This window comes from Colletotrichum lupini, chromosome 3, assembly GCF_023278565.1.
Source record: "Colletotrichum lupini chromosome 3, complete sequence".
NCBI classification, from domain to species: domain Eukaryota; kingdom Fungi; phylum Ascomycota; class Sordariomycetes; order Glomerellales; family Glomerellaceae; genus Colletotrichum; species Colletotrichum lupini.
The window spans coordinates 2,627,218-2,638,472 of record NC_064676.1 but is presented as its reverse complement, the minus strand read 5'-3'; the positions used below and the strand labels follow the sequence as shown (position 1 = coordinate 2,638,472).

The following is an 11,255-nucleotide window of genomic DNA, read 5'->3' as shown; positions in this document are numbered from 1 at the left end:
GCGTTGTTGTCGCTGAGGTACGAGCAAACTCCATCAAAAAGCAAATCGGTCCTCGCACTTGCCCAAATTTTTTGAGCGGGACGGTTGGCTTATCTTATCGGGATGGTGGGGATTGACTGGGCGGTGGCGCAAGGCAGAACCCATGGATGCTTTGGCTTGAGCTCCGAGCATCCATCGTTACAAGCTACATACTCCGTACAGCTGTGTGCCTTGAGAGTTTCCCACACGCGAAAGCTCAATGCTTATGTATCGATAGGCGACCATGCTTCATAGGGCCGTTTTTCAGCATCAAAAAAGATGACTCTCACGTCATTTATCCGCGATGAGCGCATCATCCTTGTTGGCATTGGGGCCGCTACTTTTGGCCTGGTCACTATGATGACCCAGATGCTGACGTACATTCGCGACGACAACGAAGTAAAAGTCACTCCGCCAAAGACGCAGTACATTACACAAGAAACCGAAGACGCGCTTGGCCTTGATACTCTCGACAAGCTGCTATGCCACCCCAACTTCTCCATTCGAGATGTTGCCATCAAAATACTTTGCGACCGTGCTGTAAACGACAGCGGTACGGTGCGACAGCTCCTCTACGGCATCACGCGACCGGACTACGATACTCGTATGAAGAACCTTCGTGCCCTGGCAACGCTTACTGGGCAGACTAATGGTAGGCAAGGGAATCTTTTTTACAAGACGGACGAGCTGACTGACTTTTAGACTTCGCAGAGGGCCTGTCGAAGTTGCACACATGGAGAGCGTACTCTGCCCTCGTCAGATCCCTTGAACTAAGTCTCGACGATACGGAGCAAACGAAACTCGACGACAAATACTGGGACGAATACTACCTTCGCGATATGGCTGAGAGGTTCTGCCTCATGTTCGTACTCGAGCTCATCACCAAGTACGGTGCCGACATGTTGGTCAAGGCCAAGTTCGTGGAAAAGTGGTTGGCCAAACAACACTGGGGAGACACCGAAGCCGAAAGGCAGGAAAACTTCATATACTACATGGAGCACAAGAATAACCGCATCGTCGACATTGTCACGAGGATCGCACACACTACCCAAGGCGCAAAGGCGATCCTCGCCTGCAACCTCGCCGCCAAGACGAGTTTCGACCTCAACCCAGACACCAACTTGGCCGGATTCACCATTGCCTTGCAGTCCACATTGTGCAATGCAGACGTTGATGACGACGCGGAAGCGCTGCAAGCAGTCGAGCAAGTCCCTCGGACACGAGAGCACTCGGCCGAAGAACAGCGTCTTAGGCGGCAGCACCGTGAGGCAATGGTGTTCAACGACGGTACCAGACCGATAGGAAGGGAGGACATAATCGAGAGAAGCCACGATTCGCCAAGCTAAACACCAAGCATGGTTCCAGCAGAAAAGCAAAGAAAAGTCCCAGCAGTACGGGCGGGATCGCGCAAGTGCCCGACAGGGACACACAATGTACGCTCAAGTATATTCGGAGACAGCATCAACATCGCAATGAGTGACAGGCGACGTGCCGTCAGGTTTTCTGTGGAGGAACTCCTACTCAGCACAGACCAGCGAGAGGATGGATAGCCAGAGACACTCTTAAGCCATCGATATTGAGTAGGGGTAGGGTAGCCTCATGTCGTATGACATGAGTTGGACTAAAGGCACGCGTCAAGACGCGGCATATGTACTCCGTACGGAGCCTGGAGTATAGCATTCGCGTCTCATTGACTCGGGAGGTGGGAAACTCGACCAGAGAAATAAAGGGGCGGGGCTTCTTCCGCGAGCAACAAGCCTGCATGGGATGGGTGCAGCAAGCTTAGCAGCATAACACCAGCGATAGAGTTATGACGAGATACAAAGAAGAGGATCGAATTGCTTCTCAGGTTAGTACGTGAAATGCCGTTTTAACCCCACCGTCTGCCGTGCACGATGGCCCAAGGGGTGAGGGTGATAGATTCGCGAACCCAGGTAATTTTCATCCGATGATGGATGCCGTTGGGCGCTGGGGAACTGCCAGGCTCCGGCGTCGAGCTTTAAGAAATTAGCGCGTAAACGCACTGAACCGGTGGCACCCTGTGACACTGGTCAAGCCCAGCTATCCGCACCCGATTCGGAGGCTTGTTCCCAGAAGCTTTGACACTAGACCCCGGGACCCGTCTTTCATCTTCGGCTTGTACTGTAAGTTGTCGGGTACCCATTTCTCGACCGACCAGGCGGTCCTAGTACGGCTCATCCGGTTCATCGGGTCTTGAAAGCATGTGGATTGATTATCCGTGGAGTGCTCTCAGATGGATAATATCGAATGGGAATATGCATTGGGTTACGAACAAGCTGAACATGACTTGCGCCGTTCTGACTCGGATCAGTATTGTTTACTTGAGCTTGATGCAGGGGTTTGATACGAGCAGCACGGCGACGAGCCGGAATGCGGGCTCTCTCAACCTCTTGTGCTCCGTACGGAGTACTCTGTGCCTATTCTGTAGTCAGCAGCGCCGTTTGGCGGATCTGATGCGACGCTGTCCTTTCCTAACTGGTGCTGATTCGCATCATGCAGCCGCGTGACGGGCTGCAGGGAGGATCCATCTTCTTTCAACGGATAACCTGGAGGAGCCTCTTTCTCTCTTGAGAGCCGAGGACAGTCCGGAGTAGCAATGCCGCAATGCTCGGTACTACGACACGACTCATTCCCTGGCTTTCTTGGAGTCGGTTCGACCGTTGAGGATGAATACACAGTAGGTTTTCATGGGCGGGCTGCCGGGATGAGGGGGTACTGATGAGGTAACATTTGTTGTGGTAATTATGTGACCCTCCAAATCCGTCAGAATTCGACCGGTGTCTGTCTAAATTTGGGAGGCGCAGACGGAACGAACTGGTGCATCGAGCCAAACTTAAGATTGCCTGGCGACATTGGACTGTGAGTGGTTGCTCGCAATAACTGCTCTGATGCTACGCCAGTCACAGTGTAAGTTGCATTGATACATTGGATAGTCATTGTTTTCCAGAGATGATAGGGCCCATGTGCGACTGCAGAAATTTTGATGAAGCACACCATCAAGATGAGAGGAGGCAGATTTTCCCACCCATGGTGTGAGTAGCTCTGCTGGTGAACCACCCGCTGCATGGCAACGAGCAACGGCGGCGTGAGGAAGAGACAGGTTCTGTACGGATACTCCTCAGACGTCGAACACGTTGAGGTGCATGTAGGCGGTCAAACTGCCCCTGCTGGACTGGGCTGGGCGTCTACATACACCTCCGCTGTCTGCATGCAGCGTTAAGCAGCCACCGGTTCGGACGATGCAAAGCTACGACAGCGTCATGGCAACCGCGAGGGGAATGGGGAGCAGCTGGGGCCACTGACGAGCCTCCTTTTGTGTCTTCTCGACGTTCCAGGGTCTTTTTTTTGTGAGATCTGCGGCCGCGCTACGATGTGTGATGGGGAAGATGAAGGAGCGATGCAGGCTGATGGCCCAATTGCAGGCGGGCATCTACTCGATCCCCTACCTTTAGGTACCTCGTCACCTCATGAAGCTTCAAGACCTGGTAAGGTAAGGTAGACGAAGCTGCCTGTCCAGTCCAGCGAAGGACTGAATCGGGATCCACGTAAACAAGTAGCTGAGCTGTTGCTCCGCGATACAAAGAGACAGCTGTGGAATGTGCCCGACCTGACGAGACCAAAACCAAGAAGACCAACGCAGACGCAGACACAGTTGAGTCTTGCTCGTTTTGTCTCGTCCCAACTCAGATATAGCTCTCTCCTTCCCAATCATTCGTCTTCCAGTCTTCCGTCTGTCTCGCCTCTTTCTTCTCAGCCCGTGTGCCACGGCGTATGTGTCTTGCTCTTGTCATTCTTTGCATCCCACCATCCCACCATCCCGCCATCCCACCTCATTTGCGAATTTGCGACTCCTACCTCTCTTCAGTCCTCACTTCAGTCCTCACTTCAATTACAGAGTATTGAGTATTCGCCCGAGAATACCACCTTCCAACGACCACACACACCTCCGTCACGGTACCTGATCCCACCGCAAGGGTAACGCTACTCCAACTGACGGATCACCAACCCATTTCCCGCTCCCCTTGACATCCATCACCCCTGCATCTCGCTGGTCTACGGATCCTTACCTAAAGAGCTGAACCATAAGTGGTCAACGTCTGAGACCCCATCCCAAGGAGTCAGGACGGCCGTGCTCTCTCACAAGGGCTCACAAGGGGAAAGGAGGCTCAGAGCGTCACAAAAAGCCCCTCGTCTGGCGACCACTTTAACTCTTTTGCTTGCGTCGGGCTTCTTTTGTCCTTCATCTTCTCATCGTCGCCGTCGTTGCCGACTGCCCTGGTATCTTTGCCCGGGCCTCTCTCTCTCTCTCTCTCTTTCGCTCTTCCTGCGACTCATACGGAACCCTTGGTATCAGTCGGCGCTGGTCAAGCTGTTCGGAGCTGTCAGATGATCTGTCAGGCTCATTGAAAGACGAACTCGCGACGACTGTTAGAGACAAATCATTCTCCACGTCAAAGACACGCCCAAGGCCCCGAGACGATCACACCTCACGGTTCTTTAGCTCTTAGCGCTCTTTCGGTATAGCGTCCGCCTGTCTATCTGTCAGTTTACTGCCTACCGCCCAATCGACCGAAATTTGTCCTGTCCGCCACGTCTTTGCGCTTGCCTTTCCCACCCAAGGCTGTCAGATATTTACGAATTAACCCTCCCGTTCTATCGCCCAACACGGCCTGCCTCGCGCCTCTCATTCGCTGCTCGGCTGCAATTGCGACTAAGGCAAGCAACCTTAGTTGACGTTGGCCCCAAGATACCTTACCTTGCGGGCGACGAGTGGGGCGTTCGGGAATCAACACCACCACCACAACCTGGAACCTGGTCTTACCCGCGCCGCCTAGTAGTGAGCCAAGGCCAGTAAAGCTGCCATCCGGTGCGCAATCTAGCGGTCGCATTACTGGCTGGCACCCTGTACGCGAGCACCCGCGCCCAATAATCTTCTGGACCCGTCTGGCCTTAAACACCCAAATCGACCCGACCTGACTGTTCATCATGTCCGTCACCACAACAACAGCGACCGCCGCATACGCGCCGACCCATAGAAGTCTTGCCCACCCGCCGCGAACTCTTCGCAAAGCTACCAGCTTCACTAGCAACTTCGCCTCCTCCACAACCGCTTCCTCTCCCAGTCTTAATTCCCTCTACAACACACATTCGCGACTTACGCCCTCCCATCAATCGCTTCCGCGCAAATCCTCCTTGGCTGCTCTTACTCCCAAGTCTCTCGCCTCCATCCCCGATGTAAGCGAGTCCTATGCCTACAACAGCGTGCTAGCCGAGTCGCCCGATCGCAAAATGCCACCCGCCACGCCCGGTAGGGCCGGGACCGATTTCGTTCTCGGCGATGTCGTTGAAGTCCCGGGCAACATGTTAGGCACTGTCCGTTTTATTGGTTCGGTGGATGGAAAGAAGGGCACTTTTGCTGGTGTCGAGCTGCATCCCGAGTTCTCTCAGCGGGGCAAGAACTCGGGCGAAGTGGAAGGGTAAGTTTGCGCCCAACCAGTTTGTCAATAACATTCGCGCCTGACTGCATCTAGTGTTTCCTACTTTACTACGACTCTTCCTGGCGCAGGCATCTTTCTCCCTCTCAACAAAGCCGTGAGACGAGACTCTCCTCCGGGCTCGTCTTCCAGCTCGTTTCCTCACACTCCCACTGCCAGCACCATGGGCGGTCTCAAGGTCGGCACGCAGAACTCCACGAACACACCTCCGACGCCGTCAGTGCCGCTATTCAGCAAATCTGTTGGCCCTGGCGTTGCCCCCGGCCGATCAGTCAGTCCTCAACTGAAGAAGTCGATGAGCAGGCCCTCTGTACGCCCGGAGTCGCCTGTACGAAAATTACAGATGACCCCAGGACCGAGACCATCACTGGCGACACCCGGAAAGGTGCCTTCCAAATACAGCTCTCCTGCCCCGAATCGCTTCGCGCAGAGCGTTCGTGGAACGGCTGGAGACCCGAGCAAAGGTTCACGATTGGATAGGAAGCCAAGTGTTGGTCCGCGCAGTGCCTCTGCCCTTGGCCAAACGTCAATGTTTGACGAAGAGCCGATGCCCCAGCCACCAGCCACTCTGCAGCGAACACAGACCAATGGGAGCACCAATTCGGTATCTTCCTACAGCTCCAAGTTCAGAGTACCATCGCGGGCTGGAGCCGGCTCAAGGGCCGCGTCACGAGCTCAGAACGACGACGAGGTTGACCGGCTTAGAGCACAACTGGACGACCGTGAAAGGCAGTTGAGGGATCAAGCATCTACGTTGGCAGAGATGGAGAGCAGTTTGACCGAGCTTCAGACTCTTATGGAGAGTTCGGATCTGTCAGCACCCAAGCGCAACAGTCTCGACGATAAGGACTCGATGCAACTTCGCGCATTGGTCAGAGAAAAGAATGAGAAGATTGCGATGCTCACTGCCGAGTTCGACGCACACCGAGCCGACTTCCGAAGCACCATCGACACCCTCGAAATGGCTAGTTCCGAAACCGAACGAGTATACGAAAAGCGCATCGATGAGTTGATGATGGAAATGCGTGAGCTCGAATCGCGGACGGATGACGTAGATTCGGTAGCTCGTCAGTTGAAGCAGCTTGAGGAGTTGGTTCAAGAGCTCGAAGAGGGTCTCGAGGACGCACGACGCGGTGAAGCGGAAGCAAGAGGGGAGGTCGAATTCCTCCGTGGTGAAGTCGAGCGTACACGAACTGAGCTGCGCAGGGAGCGCGAAAAGGCATCAGCCGGAATGAACGGCACCACAGGTCCAAGCAACGGAGACCGTGGCTCCATTTCCAAGGAATTGGAGCAGAAGGAAGATGAGATTCGGGGTCTTAAGGCGATCATCCACTCTCTCAGTCGCGATTCTGTTCCTGGGGCCGACAAAGCTGAGGACCCCTCCGTACGCGAGAACGCAGTGGCTCGTGAAAGGCTGGAGCTCGAGCTGGCAGAGCTCAATGATGTCGTGAAAGACAAGAGCCGTCGCGAGGAGGAGCTCGAGCGGGAAGTGGAGAGACTTCGTAGGGGAAGCGTCACGACTCAGCTCACCGGACCTCTGGCCAACGGCGGTGCGCAGCGTTCTTCATTGCGCGATTCTCGAGATACCGTCATCTTGATGCGCAACAGCGAGCCCCAGTCTCCCACGACGACGCACAAGCGTGTTCGTACACTGGACACGATGCCCGAAAGTGACGCCTACTCGTCAGTCACGGATAATAGTACTCTTTGGTGCGAAATTTGCGAGACTGGCGGACACGATATCCTTACTTGCACCAATATGTTTGGCAACGAGGGTGGCAAGACCAACGGCGATGCCGGCAAGGCCATCAAGGAGGAACTGAAGCCCATCCCCGCCGAAGACAAACCGGCTCCTCTATCGCCAATCAAGTCTAAGCCGCTTGCTCCTCCGCCGACCGTCAAGATCTTCCCAAATCCGATGGATTCCGGCCCTGTGGCTGGAAAGGAGAGCGGAATTGTCGACGTCTCCAAGTGGTGTGCCCTATGTGAGAGAGATGGACACGAAAGCGTCGATTGTCCATTCGAAGATGCATTCTAGGCGGATGGACTTTGAATCTCGACAGCAAGCGTTGTTTTGGATTGAAAAGAAGGGCCTGGCCACTCTGGTGTGCTTGTCTTGGCCGGTCTTTCAATGTCAGAGTGCGGTATATCCCATTTTGTGTAGGATTCAAGGGCGGCTAGAGCGATGGAAGTTTTTCGTTCGTGACAGCATTTGTAGCGATGATACCACAGCTCGATGAGAATTGTGTTTCGCGGAGTTGGTTTCGCATGTTGAAGTCAACCGACAGCAGGGGATGGTGACATGAGGTCATTGGCTTGCTTTGTTGACATTCAGTTCACCCCGAGAGGTTTCTATAATACTAATAGTAGTAGACCTTCAAAACATGAATAATGAATCCATTGCAGACACCCCTCAATCGACGGGAGATTCTCGTGGGCTGTGAAGCTCTTCGGTCGAGAAGTCAATATCATCAAATGTTCCTAGCGGACGGGCTGCGTTCAGACGACAAGGGTCTTCCCGTCGCTGCCGGCCGGGGGCCTCTGGTGCTCAATGCCACTCTCCAGTGTGTGCCCTTCCACGTTTCTCCACCTCAGAGGGTCCCTGGTGACGTTTCACGGCCTTTGCGCACGACGGGGGATTCGTACCTCAAATCCTCAGCAGGGCGCAGCCCAGAGCTGGGTATTGGGTGCCAGGCACGTCTGGTGAGGTACATACTCCGTTGTTGGTCTGATGTGTCTGTCCCCTCGAAGAAGTCGCCTCAGATCATGTCAAAGTTTTCGTCGTATTTTTTCCCTTTAATTTCCCATTGAGAATAGTGATCTCGTCCTTAACAATTGCTTGCGGCAAGCACAGAATAATCGCATTCTTTCCCAGCGACTATACACTAGAACATCTATATACAGTGGGGTGTCAAAAGTTCGTGTGCAGCGCACAGTATCACGCAAGAGTACTACTTTTCAACAGCGAATAAAAACTTAAATATAATAAGAAAAAGATATTAAAAATTACTATATAACTAATTAACTAATATATTAGTATATATCTAAGTTATATTATGTTTTACTTAATTATAAAAGCGTTAAATAAATCTTTTAAAAAAATAGGTTTTAAGAGATTTTTATTATAATAGATTATAGGGCCTTTTAAGTACGAATAGCACTATACTTCGTAGTAAATTCTTTTTTTTTTCTACTTTTATATTATATAATAAAGTACTATTATAATATATTTTAAAATATATAAAAAATAGTTCTATATACTTTATATACTTAAATACTTTATTAAAACTTTAAACTATATTATTTATACCTAAGTTTAAAAGATATCTATAGTAATAAAGAGACGTAGTTAGTGGGCTATAGGTGACGCACTGGGAGGGTGTACACGAACTTTTGGCACCCTACTGTACTCGATTGCAGACTCTACAACGGCCCTCCCGAGTCCCGCGTTCCCCGAAAGCGGATCCTAGGAAGCGCACTACTGGGACGTGGACCGTACCGCAGCACTACGGACCTGCGTCAGCGTCCCCGTCAACCCGTCAGCTTCCTGCCCACTTTGGTTACCGGGGGGAAAGCAAGCAAGCAGTGGCACAGCACACAGCATAGCAGCAAGTAAGCGGGCAAGCTATTAGCTGTCCTGATTCTTGTTTCTTCAATCGCGCGCCAACGCAATATCCCACGATCTTACAGCATTCGACCCCGTTGGGCCTCTTTTTGTCATTTCAATTGTTGTCCGCGTAGTTCCAATCGCGAGACTTGCTTAACGACACTTTTCTCCCGACCTCATTCGTCACGGACCTCCAATTCCGGGTAGAGAATACGCTTTCTCTTCTCAAAGTGTCTGATCACCAATACGCCGACCCAGAACGGACGACTGCGGAATCTCTTTGGTCTGCAACACCAGCGCTTCAACGTCTACCATACGCGAACTCGACGACAATTCCCTAGACTACCGTATCGTACCGGGTTGAACCCCCCAGTCGTCTTTACGCAATCAATACACACCCGCCCTTCAAGATGGCGCAAATATTCCTCGACGTGCTCTACTCCTTTGGCAACTGCCTCAACTGCTTCCCCGGCTCGCCGACACTCAAGATCAACAGTCGGAGCTTCAAGATCCTCCGCCTGCTGGGCGAGGTAAGCTTCCTTCGCGCTCTCCTCTTTTCCACGCTTGACGAATTGGAACATGCACTAATCATTGAGAAAACACACAGGGCGGCTTCTCCTACGTCTACCTCGTCCAAGACACCCAAACCGCCGAAGAATTCGCCCTCAAAAAGATCCGATGCCCCTTTGGCGCAGAGTCGGTCGCCCAGGCCATGAAGGAGGTCGACGCCTACCGCCTCTTCGCCCGCAGCCCGGGCATCATCCACGGTGTCGACCACGCCATCGCCACCGAGCGCGGCGGCGAGCCCGGCTCCAAGACGGTCTACGTCCTCCTCCCCTACTACCGCCGCGGCAACCTCCAGGACCTCATCAACGCCAACCTCGTAAACCACACTGCCTTCCCCGAGCGCAGGCTCATGCTCTTGTTTCTCGGGGTGTGCAAGGCGCTCAGGGAGATGCATCACTACACCGGCGGTGGCGGGCAATCCTCGTCACAGCCCGCCGCAATGGAGAGGATGGAGATGGGCAACGGCGACGAAGACGATCAGGGCGCCGGGCCGAAGCGCAAGAAGAGCGGGAAGAAGAACAAGGGCGGGAAGCGCGTCTCCAGTATGGCGGCCGCCGCGGGCGCAGACGAAGAGGACGAGAACGAGCAGCAGAGGCCGCTGATGGAGGGCGAGACGCCCGGGTCCGGGGACGTAAAGTCGTACGCGCATCGGGATATCAAGCCAGGTTCGTTGCTCCCTAATCCCTAATTGCCCTCGTCTGCTCCTCAGAAAGACAGACGCCCAAGACTAACGTTGCGACCAAAAATAGGCAACATCATGATTGACGACTCGGGCTCAAACCCAATCCTAATGGACCTGGGCTCCATCGCCCCCTCCCCGATCCCGATAACGTCCCACTCCCTCGCCATCGCCGTCCAGGACACGGCCGCCGAGCACAGCACGATGCCCTACCGCGCCCCCGAACTCTTCGACGTCCGCACGGGGACCGTCATCGACACAAAAGTCGACATCTGGTCCATGGGCTGCACCCTCTACGCCTGCCTCGTCGGCAAGTCCCCCTTTGAGGCCCGCTCCGACGAGACGGGCGGCTCCCTCAGCATGTGCGTCCTCGGCGGCGACTGGCGCTTCCCCGACGAGGGCATCAAGCGCACGGGAACCAGCGGCGGCATGAAGGGCAAAGCGGCCGCCACGGCGGACGCCGGTGCGGGAGCCGGAGAAGTCAAGATCAGCGAGCCCATTCGCGATGTCGTGAGGAAATGTCTCAATGTCGAGCCTACTGAGAGGCCAGACATTGACGAGCTCATTGACCTGGTGGAGAGCGTCATTGAAGACCTGCCTCAAGAGGGGTCGCTGTGAATGAGGTAGACGGACTCAAAGGACGAACGAAACCAAGAGGCTTGCGCAAAGAGTGATGTATTGTATAACGATGTTTCATCTTTCTACTATTCCCAAGGAAGATTCGATGGGCTTCATGTCACCACGGCGTTCTAGGGAGGGCGTATGTAGGCAAAGGAGCTAGAGAGATATTCTGGGTTTTTTTTGGGTTTTTTTTTCAAGAGTTTTCTGAAGTACAGGCGCCTACTTAAAGCCTTCATTATCCATCGCA

General features: G+C 53.6%; 2 protein-coding genes across 2 annotated transcripts; both read left to right on the top strand.

The window, feature by feature from the left end:
- Nucleotides 1-146: 146 nt before the first annotated feature.
- On the top strand, nt 147-1,568 carry CLUP02_05550 (uncharacterized protein; the record flags this gene model as incomplete). Its single annotated transcript, XM_049284556.1, has 5 exons — nt 147-203; nt 274-670; nt 721-1,305; nt 1,361-1,451; nt 1,517-1,568. The coding sequence occupies 5 exons, from the start codon at nt 147-149 to the stop codon at nt 1,566-1,568; spliced, it is 1,182 nt and encodes a 393-aa protein (XP_049141699.1).
- A 3,457-nt stretch (nt 1,569-5,025) lies between these two features.
- On the top strand, nt 5,026-11,140 carry CLUP02_05549 (CAP-Gly domain-containing protein; the record flags this gene model as incomplete). Its single annotated transcript, XM_049284555.1, has 12 exons — nt 5,026-5,516; nt 5,571-7,508; nt 7,573-7,667; nt 7,753-7,831; nt 7,870-7,882; nt 7,941-8,221; nt 8,955-9,146; nt 9,400-9,493; nt 9,552-9,671; nt 9,749-10,373; nt 10,458-10,960; nt 11,015-11,140. 12 exons carry the CDS (start codon nt 5,026-5,028, stop codon nt 11,138-11,140), a joined length of 4,557 nt encoding a protein of 1,518 aa, XP_049141698.1.
- Between the last annotated feature and the right edge of the window lie 115 nt (nt 11,141-11,255).